The sequence below is a fragment of the Nicrophorus vespilloides genome, unplaced genomic scaffold (genome assembly GCF_001412225.1).
Source record: "Nicrophorus vespilloides isolate i.1.1-1 unplaced genomic scaffold, Nicve_v1.0, whole genome shotgun sequence".
In the NCBI taxonomy this organism is placed as follows: domain Eukaryota; kingdom Metazoa; phylum Arthropoda; class Insecta; order Coleoptera; family Silphidae; genus Nicrophorus; species Nicrophorus vespilloides.
In genome coordinates this window covers 74,818-91,249 of record NW_017098156.1, presented here as the reverse complement: position 1 = coordinate 91,249, position 16,432 = coordinate 74,818, and the positions used below count along the sequence as shown (strand labels likewise).

General features: G+C 32.3%; 1 protein-coding gene across 1 annotated transcript; it reads left to right on the top strand.

Annotated features, from left to right (window-relative positions):
- The first annotated feature begins 10,134 nt into the window (after window positions 1-10,134).
- On the top strand, window positions 10,135-14,732 carry LOC108561769 (glucose dehydrogenase [FAD, quinone]-like). The gene is made up of 3 exons (XM_017919823.1): window positions 10,135-10,544; window positions 10,600-10,969; window positions 13,223-14,732. Exons 1-3 carry the CDS (start codon window positions 10,169-10,171, stop codon window positions 14,463-14,465), a joined length of 1,989 nt encoding a protein of 662 aa, XP_017775312.1. The 5' UTR covers window positions 10,135-10,168; the 3' UTR covers window positions 14,466-14,732.
- The last annotated feature ends 1,700 nt before the right edge of the window (window positions 14,733-16,432 follow it).

Here is a 16,432-nt window from a genome sequence, read left to right as displayed (position 1 = left end):
CCAATGAAGTAGAAGAAACGAGTTTCGCCCCTCTGGAAATGAAAAAGAATAAACAGACAACGACGCGGAACTCTGCATGTTGTTATATAACTGTAATACACATTTATGTCATCGAACCTTGGAGCGGGCAGCAATCGGGCGCCGTCCATTTGTCAACTGTTCATATTCATTACATTACCATGTGATTACGTGAATTTACGAGCTTTATCGAATTTTATCAATTATTCCATCAGGATTTGATTGCCACCCCCTTCCATCTCTCAACCCATCCCCATACGCAGATTTAATACCAAAAAAAACAACTTTTTTTTTTCGTGCACAAAATCGAATGAAGGCACATCAAACATTAATGCATATGTACCGAACAAATGCAATTTGAAAGCGAATCCACGCTTTGACATCAATCAAAAATATATTTATTTTAATGCACTGTTCTTGTTTTCGAAACGTTTTTATTTTTTCAATTATTTATTGCCACCGCACAACGCAAAACAACAGTTTGTTCGGGGGAACAAACTGGATGTTGTTGTTGTTGTTTTTTTCATTTAAATAACATGAATATAAAATAATGCTCAACATAGGGGTAAAAGTATTTTTAACATATAATAAATTAATAAAAAAGAAACAGAATTGAAAATCAATTTCAAAACCATTGGTTTATAATTATCATAAATCACGCCAATGCAAAGGATTTTTCTAATTGTATACAATTTGTCGGCGGGAAAAACAAAAGGCGAAGCGCGATTAATTGCGAACAGAGTTCGAATAAATTATAAGCCGGAACCGCTTTGTTTCATAATTGAGACATTACTGTTTCTTTGTCTCTTTTTTTCTACAATTGAATGCATTTGAAATGCATTAGATAATATTCTAAACACGATTTAGAAAAAAAAAACTTCATTTTTCTCGTATCGTCTTTTTAATATGTTCGACATTTAAATTAAATATTTCGTGATTGATAAATGTAGAAAAATATCTGAAAACAATTTATCTTATTTATATAATAATTCATTAAATATCAACTCAATTAGCTATAAACATTCTATTTACAAATAAAGAAAACAATACTAATTTAACTTTATAATATTATGTTATTAATCACCAATTTAGTATTAAGATTATTATAAATAAAAGTAAGTCAATTTGAGTCAAATTTCAATTTTCTTTAATTATATAATAACATATTGGATGCACACCCCATTCGAGAGTCTATTTGGGGACACAATCTAACACTGTATGGGGGCCCTCGACTAAAACTCTGTGAGGTCCCTTGACTAACATTATTTAGGGGCCCTCGACTAACACTACTTTTCTTGTTTATTTTTGCCGATTGCCTCTGAGTAAAAAACAATAATTAATTAGCTGTGAATGTTGCAAATTGTTTTTAAAATAAATTAATAATAGATGAAGACGGTTTGTAGTAAAATAATTTAAAATAACATAAATTACGTAGATTATTCAAATGTATGTCTTTTTTTTTTACATAAAATAACAACGCAATTATCCAAATAAATTTATTGAATTTATATATGAAAACGTTGTCACGTTATAAGAATATTTACAAACATAACAAAAACCAGTTTTTAATAACTTCGATGAAGTAAATAATTCAGACTTTCGTTTATAATTTTCATATAAAACAACGTACATTCATATGTACATCAAGCCGGTGGCAATCGCAAGCCCGACAACCAAAATACCGTCAATCAAATTCCCGACGTTTGAAATGCCGACTGTATCGAAATCCCGACAACCATAATCCCGACTATATTAAAATACCGACAACCATAATCCCGACTGTATCAGAATCCCGATTATATCGAAAATGTCTACAATAACATGTTAAAATAATTCTGGAGCGTAGTGACTTTTAAATTGCTATTAATAATAAATAATAACAATTAATAATCTAATTGTATTTGAGATTATTTCATAATGTTACGGTTTATTAAGAATAATTCAACAAAATCAAATAAATTAATAATAATTTATTGTTATTAATAATGAAAGTGTATAACAATTTAAAAATGTTATTGTAAAAATTTTCGATATAGTCGGAATTTTGATATAGTCGAGATTATGGTTGTCGAGATTCTGATACAGTCGGGATTATGGTTATCGAGATTTTGATATAGTCGGGATTTCAATAGACGGTCTTTCGGTTGTCGGGCTTACGATATAGACCCACGTCAAGCATATAACTAAATATTATTAATATGATATATTTTCAGTAATCTAATTAAATTATTTTAAGTATAAGTAATAAAGTCTAAATTAATACTTGTGTTCTCAATAAAAAACGGTTATGTTCTATAAATCCAGTTGTTTGATGCTTTTCAATCGTTGAGTTGTTGAGCTTGTTATCCAATAAGTTTATAGTACATTTATATGTGTTCTGCACTTTGACTTTCCTAATAAACTTGCGATTACCACTTGGAAGGTTTCAAATAAAGATCCTTGTTGCAGTTGCTTGCTCGCAATATAAGTTTATTTTTAACAGACATTTTATATTGAAGTTCAAAATAAATTCCCTGTAACTTTATATATTGCTGCGTCCGCACTACACGTAACAGTTACAAGATAATTGACAGTTAAGAATTGATAGCATCTATCAAACCAGGTTAACGTTACCTCAGCTAACGAAGCATTTATATAACCAAGTCTGCAATTTCCAGAAAAAGATGACCATTTTCATATAATCAGTTGGAAGCGACGTAATAAAAAAAGTTATTTAAATTTGAGTATCATCACATCATACATGTACAAAATAATCTCAAATTGTTTTTAGTTAAAATTTGCGTCGGCAAATATAAATTAATGTTTATCAAATTGAAATAAATTTCGTTTCGTGCGTGCAACGAGATGAAAGCGAATACGGATTTGCAAGTTTCTATTGAAGAGTTATGTGAAACATGATTAATTAGTTTCGAATGAAAAACGAGTATTAATATCATCCTGTTTATTTCAAATTTTGCGCGTCGTTTGAACAAAAAAATAAAAATTGTCGAGCGGGAAATTCGAAATGTCTAGTGGGAAAAGCGATTTTACATGTAAATGGATCGGCAACGAATTCGAATATTTCAAGCGAAGGGGGTAGTGGGTAGTAGAGATGGACAGGGGTGTATAATTACATAATTACAATTGTAAATTCACGCCGCATTGTGTTGTACGGGTGGACACAGAGCGAGAGAGTGTTTTGAACGTCGGGTGGCGCGCCACGTCAGCAGCAAGAGCGTTTTCATAGTTTTGACCATAAACATACCGAAATGCTAATAAAGGTCCGAAACTGGAGCCCTCAGGACGTACGTCCGCCAGGCGATGTTTCGGTTTGCGTCCTTTCAACAGCAATTACAGGACTCGTTCCAATTTCCACCTTTCCGCCGCAAATTCAACCGGAATTATGCAACGCGCAAAACAGTTTGACAGTCGCTTTCGGGTGACGCTAACTGAAATTAAATCATATTTCGACCGTTTCAATTGAAAGAAAACACAAACATGACATGTTTATTTATTATGTTTTGTGTATTAAAGGTAGAAATTCCAAGGATACTAATTACCAATTTTTGTTTGTACTTTTTCAAGCACAATCACCAATAACCCAATCAAGCAAAACTCATTTACTACAACAACAAAACAATACGAACAATAGGTTTCCCATGAACTTGAATGCGAAATTTATTCAATGCATCATTTTTAAATCGCAAATTGTTCTGCAAAAAGCAACTCATTTTAGAAACAAAATTATTCCGAATAAATACATAAATACGAGATTTATTGTAGATATTTACCATTTTATTAAAGCTGTTACATCACAAAACCATTTTCTTCTAAATAAATCTTGATAATCCATGAATATTTAAAAAAAACTTAATCTGTTAAATGTGTTAGATCTATCTTTAATATCTCTTTAACTCTTTGAGAGGCAGAAGTACACACATTGTATCAAGTTTTTAATTATATCTTAATTTTCTATGAAATGCTCTGGAAATGCTCTAATCAGCAAATTCATTAAAACTATGCAATTTTTATGATTACAAATACATTTCACAAATATATTTTTGTCTGACTTGGGCCTAAAAATTTAGGAATTTCTGGCTTGCAGGGCATTTAGGTCACTTTTCAACTTATGTACCATCATGTAAAATAGGGTCTATATCGCAAGCCCGACAACCGAAATACCGTCTATTGAAATCCCGACATTCGAAATCCCGAGTGTATCGAAATCCCAAAGTTCGAAATCCCGGCTATATTAAAATCCCGACGATTAAAATCCCGACTATATCGAAGTCCCGACTACCATAATCCCGACACCATAAAAATGTTATTGTAGAAATTTATAATAATTAAAGACACTGTCGGGATTTCAATAGGCGGTCTTTCGGTTGTCGGGCTTGCGATTGCCACTGTGTAAAATATGTATTTGCACATAATCATAAGAAAAACTTCAATTATAATTTATATAAAATATGTAATATTCAAATGAGAAATTCTGTTTAAAATAATTATTGCATTTTCAAGATTTTCTACAAATTCGCACTTCCTGTACAATTTCAATAATCACTTATTGTTCTGAGAACCATAAAATGTAAGGCCGTTAGCTCAATTGAATCTAAACGTTCTTCGTAACAAAAAAAAACATAATCGAAGCTAATTGTTTTCCATCAGGATTGAATAGAGAGGAAACATCTTGTACATAATACTCGACCCCCGCATGCATCACTGACGTCAGGAAATTTCCCAAAGTGATGATAACCCAGTATGAGAAACGTGTGCAATAAAGCAATGATGCAACTATTTATACGTTATTACCGCTTCGGAACGGAGCCACCAAACATTTGTGTCAATGATTCCGTGTTTACACGATTCCGTGTTTTCCTATAACCGCGAATTTGATTGAATGAATCAATGCCTGCGGATATCATCAATGATGAACACACATATAAAAACTATGCATAAACAGATGATTTATTACGTAATGCACAATAAAAAATATATATAAAGCTGTGTAAAAATAGCTTTGCTTCCGGTTGTAATAAATAAATGAGTAAACACGAGTTTATTGCTCGGAATTTTCGAAGGGCGAATGCGATTCCAAAAACTAACATTTCAATAATTCAAATTACTTTTTGAAAATTCTGAGAAAAGATACGAATTTGGATTTTAAATTTACTTGTCTTGTTCATTCCTTTTTTTTTTAATCACTTTGCGGTTATGTAAATTGAAATCAATTTATTTCTCTTCTTGCCTATAAACAAATCGTACAATATTTCTGATGCGGATTTTCCATATATATATATACGTATGTTCTGCAACAAATAGCGCATCCAATTATTTCCCAAATCCGCAAACATAATTGCAGGCGAATATATTTTACATCAACAAATGTATGCGCGCTGTTTAAACTACAAAACGAAGCAAAACATTGATCGTGAGTGTAACTAAAAAAACAACAACAAATAATAATAATAAATACGCCGTGTGCATATGCATATTTCTATGTGCATATAAATGTTGTACGGAAATATTAAAAAAAAAAAAAGGTTTATGTTTCGTTCAATTATTACCTTTTACGCAATTAGTAAAAAAGTATTTCGTTATGTTACGCAACACCGGATAGCAAACAATAATATATACAAAAAAAATATGTATATGAGTTCACGTTTTCAATGGTTTTTTTGGTGGTTTTTAATGCACTCACAACCACATACAAAAATATGTATATACTTTTAAAATGTTGTCTATCGCCGCATTATCACTTGCTTGATTAATGTGTTTCTGTTAAGTAGTTTTAAGCGTTTTCGTGACTGTGAATATTAATTAGAGTTTCGAGAAAAACCAACGGATAAGTGTTCATAGTTATAAATCGCGAAGGTTTTTCGTTTAAAAGGAAGCTGTAAATGAATTACGCAATAATTACTAATGATTACATACAAAAAAAAATAAGCTTATGGGTCATTGAAATATGGGTTTTATCACAAATGTAACAAGGTTTGTACCTTCATTGGTGCAAACCTTGTAACTATTAATTATGTAATAATTGAAGACCTGTTTTATTTAATATTTCATGTTTCAATCCTCATATCATTTAAAGAGATGCTTCTACATTAAGCATGCTTCCATTTCCATATCTACATTCCATTTATAGTGTGGATGTAACAGAACATAATTTGTGTTTTGAATGGGTGACCCAAACTAACCCAATTCTATTAATTTCCATCTTGACAGGACTATTAGAAACATGACTTTGAAACTAAAAATTTTGTTGTATCACTCATAATGTGGATGAAACATAACAAAGAACCAAAAGTTAACCAAATTGCGTTTTGAATGGGTGACTTGAGTCATTGACTATATAACTATACTATAAATGTAAATTCTTTCAATGTTTACAGATTTATTAAAAAATAGTATTGAAAGTGACTCATATTACTCATAGCAATATTACATAATCAAAAGTTAAGCAATTTGTGTTTAGATTGGGTGACCGATCTTTTCTATTTATAGATTAACATAGAAATTTATATTGTCCCATTTGACTAACTTTTTTAATACAGCCATTACATAATCAAAAGTTAAGCATCTGTCTTGAGTGGGTGACCTAAATTTACTACACGATCTGATAGATACTGACATTGTTTCTTATCACTGATTATATAATCAAAAGTTAAGCAATTTGGGTTTAGAATGGGTGACCAAACTATTCTATTTATAGAATAACTTAGATATTGACATTGTCTCATTTGACTAACTAATTTTTTAATACAGAATTGCATAATCAAAAGTTAAGAATCTGTCTTGAATGGGTGACCTACAATTACTACACAATCTGATAGAAACTGACATTGTTTCTTTTCACTGATTATATAATCAAAAGTTAAGCAATTTGTGTTTAGAATGGGTGACCGAACTATTCTATTTATAGAATAACTTGGAAATTGACATTGTCTCATTTGACTAACTTTTTTAATACAGCATTACATAATCAAAAGTTAAGCATCTGTCTTGAATGGGTGACCTAAATTTACTACACGATCTGATAGAAACTGACATTGTTTCTTATCACTCATTATATAATCTAAAGTTAAGCGAATTCTGTGTTGAAAAACAAATTTTAAAAGAAATAACTTTTATTTCTTGTAAAAAATTTAAAATAAAAACTGATGATGATGAAACTACAAAGTTATTTATACAAACGGTTTGTAAAAATTGAATAAGCGGAAAATCCATAAGTCATAAAGATAAAACGTAATTCAGTTGTAATAATAATAAAACAAAGTGTTGTTGCACTTTGAACTGTAATTAAAGAAATGTGGAAGAGATGAAATACAAACGCATATAATTAGATGAATTAAACAATTAATTTTTGGTTACGTTTGAAGCGTCGGTAAGTGTGTAATTATATTTTCATTTCTGTGCTCGGTTTTAATTAGATTTGCGAAAGGCGAGAAGATAAAAGGAGGGAAAAGTGAGGAAGAAACGCATACAATTAATTAAGTGAAATAATCCCCGTTCGGAATGTTTTCTAGTGGTAATATAATAGTTTCTGTACGAGAGAAAGAGAAACCCGAGAGGGAATTGCGAAAGATTGAGAAACGAATGAAATTCACGAGGGACACAAAGGGCAATTAAGGGCTCGCAAGTCAAAAGGTACAAAGTGGAGAGTCAGAAGCAGAAGCGCACACACTTGTATATATATATATAAACATATACATGAACACACGCACACAGACAAAGTAATAAAACTAGTTTTAAACTTTGCATTCCCCGGAGGCCCCAAACATGAACTTGACTTTGGGTTGCTTTCGTCGAGTCTCTCCTCCCTTCTGCCTTCTACTATATTTACATCACCATCTATACTGTACGAGCATGTCTATATATCTATTGTGCAAATATGGAAAGAAATACAAGGTAAATAAAAAGAGGTGGATGGAAATGTGCGGAGAGACCAGGTTCCAGGTTTTCCTAACTTTTTCAATATGGATCCATCCAGCGACGACAAAGTTATATTCCTCTCATTTGAATATGAAATTGAAGAAGACCGAGCAGCAAATGCCGCCGTTTATGTAAGATTCATTTCGATTTAATTTCGTATAGATCAAATATTATACACCAATCCCTCATATTTTCGCTTTTACACTGTTAAATAAATATAAATTAAAAGTTACATGTAAATCTTAATTTGGTAAATATTACAGTTTTACATAATTATTTGAATAATATTGTTATAAAATGCTGCATCCGCGCTATCTCTGTTAACACAACGTATTTCTCCAAGTATAAGAAGTAAACTTATTTAGAAAAAAATGGGGTTTGAAATCTATATAGTAGTTGTAGATTTGTATACTTGTGTTTCTCGCTTTTGTGCTTTTTAAATACGGTAAATTATATCAGTTGTACTAACTAATATCAGTTATCATGAAGTTCAACGACACTAACAGTTACTTAACAATTGGTATACTCAAAAGACATTTATGTCTCATGTAAGTAAAATAAAAACTAATAATAATAAGTCAATTACATATCGAAGGTGAACTTGTGTAAGGAGACAGCAAATAAAGGATAAAAACTAGCATGTAAATAAACAAGTTCTAAAAACGACTGATTGCAATATATATTATTGATTTTGTAATCACATGATTATTATATGAAACAGTCGATGGATTCCAATTTGTGCGCCATCAAATAAACATATATATTAAATATTATATTTTCGAGCTATTATGTTTGCATTCACTGCATTAACATTGTAATTCATATATAATTATAAAATATATTAGGAAATATGTTTTTTTGTTGTTAAAAATAACGTACATATGTATTTAATTTAAACTGGATTGAAATTATTTATAATCAATTATGGATTATAATATAATATGACAAATAAACATAGAAAATGTATTGAAGTTTAAAGTGAATTAAATTGTAAATTTATCAATTGTGAATTATAATAAGATTTCCTATAGTTAATAACAAAAATGTGAGAGATTTCAAGAAAAATCAAGTTAATTTCAAATTTATTACATTCATCACATAACAAATATTTTCTTAAAAAAGTAATATAATATATTAAATACATTTCTTAATAGATTTTAGAAAATATTGTTTATATTTATCTCGCATAAAATAATAATAATGTATAGAAAGAAAAAGCAAAAGAGAAAAATGAGAGTCATTTAGTTCATGAATAATAAACGTGACATCAATAAAAAAAAAGCATTAACGAAAGTAAATTCGTTAAAACCTTAAACTAATATTTTTTCTTAGAATATTTTCTTATTAATATTAAACTCTTTTCATCTCTTTCAATAACCTATATTAAAAAATAATTTGCTATTCATGAGCCCCTCTGCATCCTCTGTGGGTCAACGAATCAGCTGACCTTAATGTTACCTTAATATTCTCGAGTTTGGTGAGATTTCTCTTTTTTCATCTCACCATAAATTATTCTTCCCTGTCATTAAATTATTATTTTTATATATTTTTGTTTTTATATCTCAATTTAATACTTTTATTAATCGAAAAAACAAATTTTAAAACTAATTTCTAATTTATAGTATTATATTTTTTAGTGAATATATTAAGAAATTGTTTTATGGTTAAGTCTAGGTCAAGATTAAATTGCTTGTTTAACAGATTGTTATTATAATTACAAATTGCTGTTAAAAAGTTTATTGATCTACAAATAAAACGGATGCATTTTACAGATTTGTTATTTGATTATAGTTTTTGTGGCGTCGTAGTAAAAATGCACAGAGATAAAGCAGGAATTTTGTTGTTTTCTGGTCTATTGTTTGTGTATGTAATTGCTTAGAAACGATTAATCTTAATAATGGTTTAAACAGCGGTAAATTCAAGTCAAACGTTTTTAGTCGGACACAAAACCAATTGGAGCGTCGGTGAATCGATGTTATGTAATTACGTTTTGTAGAGTAGTGCGCGTTTATTTTTTCTGCTTTGGTCGCGAAATAATCACTTATCGTAGTAATTCCGGTCGGATAAAAGCGTGACCACAAAACACATCCTCGCTGTACATACTATACGTATTGGGAATTGGTGGAGAATTGAACAAAAAAAAAAGGAGAACGCGGAAAAAGTGATCAATTCGAGAGGTGGGCTTATTTAAAGAGGATGAACGGAGTGGATCGAGTGGCAGTTGAAGAGAACAAGAATGGAGTGCGGTTGTGCCGCGTCGTACATGGGTCCATCCCTGGCCAATACCTGCGGAGGAGGAAGCTTCGTCCTCTTCATGACCTTACTGGACACCTTCATCCGGAACAGGTGCGACCTCTCCGAGGTCTGCAGTCGAGTGAGACCAAGAATCCGACCGAACTTGGAGTACGATTTCGTGGTTATTGGAAGCGGAAGCGGCGGATCAGTCGCGGCCGGTCGCCTCGCCGAGGAGAAAGGATGGAGGGTCCTGCTGCTGGAAGCCGGAGGTGAAGAACCTGCGGGTTCGCAAGTTCCAGCTATGGTGGTTAACTATTTTGGACATCCAGAGATGGATTGGGGCTACAAGACCGAACCGGAACCGGTAGCCTGCAAAGGTAATTCCAACTGCTGCGTTAAATACGCAGGATTAATTATTGTTTTGAATTGCAGAGAATGATGAGAAGCGTTGCGAATGGATCAGAGGAAAGGTGTTGGGTGGATGCAGCGTGTTGAACGGGATGATGTACATAAGAGGAACGCAGCGCGATTTCGACAATTGGGCGGCGGCAGGAAACACGGGCTGGAGCTATAACGAGGTGCTTCCTTACTTCATGAAGTCGGAGGACAACCAGGAGATTGGGTCCTTAGTGGATGGGAAGTATCACGGAGAGGGTGGACCTTTGACCACATCCCGCTTCCCCCATCAGCCGGAACTCGCAGAGGACATCCTGATGGCAGCCCAGCAGGTCGGATATGAAGTCAGCGAGGACTTAAACGGAGATCGGTTCACAGGATTCGCAATTACGCAGACTAATAACAGGCAAGCCATTATTATCCTCATTTCTACTTTAACATCATTCCTCGCACCGCAGATTTTTTTTTGTCACTCCAAAGTAATAATACACAACACAATCAAAATCTTTAAATAACGAAACACAAATTGATATAAACTAATAGAGAAGAGTTCAATTGGACAGAGAAATCAAGTTATGGTAATGCATTCAATCCGAATGCAACTTTCTCTTTGATTAAAGCCGTTTATGAACATTTAACAACATTTAAACGCGGCATTTACGATCTCTCGAGATCCTCATAAACTTGACTTTGAACTTTACCTACACATCCGCCGTAATTAAAGAAGTTACGAAGATAATTAGCGCTCGATTTCCATGCAAATTCACAGCATTAAAATATAAATATTAGCCAACAATTTCAGCTATAATCAATAGTTTGTAGTCTATATATCACGTATAAAGTAGAAATTTAAATAAATACATTCTGTTTACTATTTGTCATTAAACAATAAAGAAAATAGAGTCAATTCACAAAAAGTAGTAGAAAACGACGCAGAGTGTGAATATAATAAATAGAAATCAATTAATTATAATATTATAAATCAATTAGATCGTGATGAAAAATTTAAAGTATTCAATTTTTAAAATAATGTCGAAAAGTGGGAGAAAAATATGAACGCTAATTTATTGATTAGAATTCAAATTACTTCCAAATGGTATAAAAAGTCTTTATTGGATTCCAAAAGAATACAAAAGAAATTTATAAAGAAAAGTGTAATAGTAAAAACACAGAAATATCTTAAAAACATTCTAATTAAGTCATCAAAAACAATTCAGTCATTATTAAACAATTGAAAGAATTTATTTATAATAGTTGTCAATAGAAGAGAAGCCCTAAAGCAAATTATTTAAATATGTCACTAGCTCAATTTTTTTTTTGTGACAACGATGAAATTGAATAAATTTTATTTAATAATTTACTTTTTATACATAAGATAATAATAATAAACCCATATATTTTATGAGATTTTCTTTGCAAACATATTTTTTTTATGACGATTCGTAAATCAGCAGTCGGAGTAATGGACGGTAACGACTTCCTAATTTATATAAATAAAAATATTTTATTTGCGTTTGGGCTTCTCCGCTTTTCTTTCTATCGTTTCTTATTTTCTTCTTCTATCTGTTTGCATGTTATTGCGGGTCTCGAGCCCAGAGGCCGAGAGACGAGAGATTTAAATGCGGTCACAAATTATGTAACATGAGCGAGGGTTTCCCCCGTTGCCCCCGGGGGGATCTTGTGTATGTTTATGTGAACGATCCTCTTTTTTTATATATACATATTATTTCCAGTTCTTGTTTCTTTTGTGGGTTAATAGCGTGTCGCGAATGTTTGGTGAACGATTTAAATGTACCGTTCGTTGCGTTGCGCGAGTTCTTGGCCTAGAATTTGGACTGCGAATTTCTCTCGTCTCGTCTCGATCGAACAAATCAATCAATTGCTAAAGAAAAGAGAAAGAAAGTTACAAACAAGATTATCGAAGTATTTTAGAGAATCTAATCATTTTCATTTATATATTTATTAATTTTAATGAAATACTAAAGTTGAAAATTATTTATTAACTAAATGTTGCAATATTATTTTTGTATCAAAAATATTAATAACATTAACTAATTATAAATTATACATGTTTTTAATTGAAAATTATATAAGTAATTTAGTGGACACGCAACAGCAATTAAACAATTAATTTAAACGAGCTTAGACAAAATAAAACTAGTAAAACAATAAATGACATTTAAGTTGTTTTTCCGTATTATGTAATTTATTGTTTTGAGCAAATACAAGAAAAAAAGATGTTCGACCTTGAATTTTCGTATTCAAATCTTGAACGTAACTGATTCATTAAGTTTTTGTAACTTGTATTAATACGATATTTATTGTTATTTAATGCTATGCAAAATATGCTTTAATTTTCGTAGACGAAAGAGGCAGGAAATTGTTGTCACGTAATAATTATGTATTTTATGCCTGCGCGGTGGAATTAATTTTTATTGGCTACATAAAGCCGCTGGGGGGGTTTCGTAATTATAAAGAACGCAGGTCGTGTACGAGATTGGGGTTGTGTGTGTTTGCGTTGGAGGGAGTCGGAAATGCGGCGAGCGAGATGGAAAGTAATGTAAAAATGCAGTAAAAGTCACATAAAAGTTATCATGATGTTGTAATGGTTCCATTAGTCAGGATGAATTGTTGGTATAGTGTGCGATTATGTTTGCAGGAATGGTACTCGTGTGAGTTCAGCTCGGGCGTTTGTGAGGCCGCACAGAGATAATCCCAATTTCCATGTCATGTTGAATTCAACGGCGACGAAAATAATGGTCGAGGATTTGGGTGGCGGCAGGAAGCGAGCGACGGGGGTGAAATTCGTCTACAACAATAAGGAGTACTTGGTGAAGGTGAAGAACGAGGTGATTGTAGCTGGAGGAGCGGTCAACTCTCCGCAACTCCTGATGTTATCCGGTGTAGGACCTAAGGAGGATTTGGAGAAGGTTGGGATTAAGCAGGTGCACAATCTTCCCGGAGTCGGGAAGAATCTTCAGAACCACGTTACTTTCTATTTGAGTTTCCTGATGAAGAAGAGGAAGAACTTCAACGATTTGGATTGGGCCAACGCTTTGGAATACATCCTTAATAGAGAAGGTCCGATGAGTTCTACGGGTATGTCTCAGGTGACTGCAAGATTGAACTCCAAATTCGCCGATCCGAGCGGCAACAACCCTGATTTACAGCTCTTCTTCGGCGGTTACTCGGCGAACTGCGCTAGCAGCGGTGAGGTGAAGGCCCTCGCGGATCCGGATAATCCCACGTCCCCGAAGCACTTCACCATCTCCCCCGTTGTTCTACATCCGAAGAGCGTGGGGTACTTGACTCTGAGATCTAGTGACCCTCTGGATGCTCCCTTAATCTACGGCAACTACTTAACGGAACCAGAAGACGTTGCGACCCTGGTCGAGGGGATTAGAGTGTCCCAAAGATTAGCAGCTGCGCCGCGCCTGAAGGCGAAGTACGGGGTGGAAATCGATGTAGAAAGCTACGGAAACTGCGCCGAGATCCACGGCTACGACACCGACGATTTCTGGCAGTGCGCCGTCAAGTACTCCACCGGCCCAGAAAACCATCAAGCCGGAACTTGCAAAATGGGACCATCTTCGGATCCAAAAGCTGTCGTCAATCCGGAACTTCTAGTCCACGGAATCGACAACATCCGCGTGATGGATGCATCCATAATGCCGAATCTCGTTTCAGGAAATACAGCCGCAACCGTAATGATGATCGCCGAGAAAGGCGTCGATATGATCAAAAACAAATGGCTTCCAAATGTAACAAATCGTGGCTCTTACGACGAGAACCAAATCAACAACCACAAATTCCTCTCCAAACCCTTCCAATTTGCAAACAACAAATCACCGTACCAGCAGCAGCAGTCCGAAATTATCTACAGAACCGCAAAATTCTTGTGATCCTATTTATTATTATTATTATTATAACAATTATTTATTTCGCTCTCCAAAATTTTAGTTTGTAGGTATTTATAATGAATACGCTAATAAATGTTATTATTTACGATGGAAAGTTCGCATTGAATTTACGAGTCCCATGCAAAACGAATATGAAACGTGGCAGAGCGCATATTTCGCCGTTGATTTAATTTGTGATTAAACATCTACAGCGTTCGGAAACTTCAATGTACAAAGTTGCGCCACCTAATGAAAATTACACACGGAACCAGAAACAAATTTGTTATTCATATGTTTTGTTATCAGCTCCAATATTTCACATACAAACAAAACCCAAAAGGATAATTAATTAATACAATAATACTAACTTTTCACAATACAAGATTCATAAGCTACATTTTTTCAGTGTATAATCAAATTATTTAAAATTCATAATAATTGTTTTTTTAAAGGATTATGTAGAGGCGAATTCGAACGAAACGTTTAACCCAATCACTAATTTATACTAATGCCCTCATAAATTATTCCAAAGTTATTAAATTCCGCATTTTAGTAACTTCGAAAACTTTTTATTACATATTTTAACCTCATTTAAAAACATTTTAATCACATTTAAACATCCCAACAAATAAACTAATTAAAGTTACTATTATCATTACACTTTTAACTTAACTTTTTGTAAATAATGAGTCAAAAGCAAATTATAAGTATTTACTTCTTCATTCCATTCCACCACCTTTCTCATTTAGCGCATAATTTCGCCAGTTTCCGCCGCGTGCTCAGTAAGGACTAAATGTAACATATAACATAGGGTAGTAATTTAAACAGTTTCCAAACCTGGACTCTTCGGCTCTGTACACTTGAACTAGGTTAAGTCTCGGAGTTTACAATATATTTTTTTTTTAATTTAATAAGCTGTCAATTTACAGCGCCATCTATTGGTTAATCCCTAAAATTAATTTTATATAAAAAACATCAGTACTTAATCCGTTGTGTTAAAGTATTTATATGAATTTCGAAATTTGTTGAAATTAATTATAAACAAAGCGAGATCTCGTTTGCGCTTTTAACGAATTTTATGCAACAATAATATATAACCAAAATAAAAAAAATTCAATTGAATGCGATTAAAAGCAAATACGCGCGACCGCAAAATATCATCACGTTTTTCTGTGCGTGTTTTTGTTATCTTTTTTTTTTTCGCATTATTTTTGTATTACGCTCGCAATTGAAATAAATAAATACATTATTGGTAACGGATGAAAAATAAATAAATGAATGAATGAAATACAAAAAAAAACCTATGCTTGATTGCCGTCAATATTTATTCATCGTCTATTTTTATTACGGATTACGGGATTAAATTTTAATTAAAATCGTAAAGGAGATAATCGCTGCACATCCAGAGCGCATATGTATACTCGGTTATTGAATGAAAGTGAAATTATGAATATAATAATAATAATAATTGAAATTTTAATTACAGAATTTAAGAAGTTAAGTATTGTAATTGGTATAACTGACAAAATAACTGTGCAACATTGGTATATTTAAAATTTAATTTAAAAAAAAATACAAGAACGAAAATAAATTTACACACACAAAAATTGTATGAGTTTTGAGGAACTGAAAATATTCATAATATAGAGTCTGTAAGTTTTAATACGTTTAATTTTTAATGACTAAAATAATGAAGTTGTCTATAATTGCTATACAATTTCAGTAAAAAAATATACAAGAACAAACATTTCAGCAGATGAATTTGTAAGGGTTTTGAGGAAATCAAAATATTGATAATTCAGAGAATGTTGGTATCTAATGCATTTGTTTTTTTTAATTATACAAAGTTTAGGTAAGTTTAGTAATGTAGTTGGTTTACCGAACAAAAGGAGAGTGTAACATTAGTAAATTTACAATTTCATTAAAAAAAAGTTGCAAGAATAAAAATATCAAACAGGAAGAATTGTAAG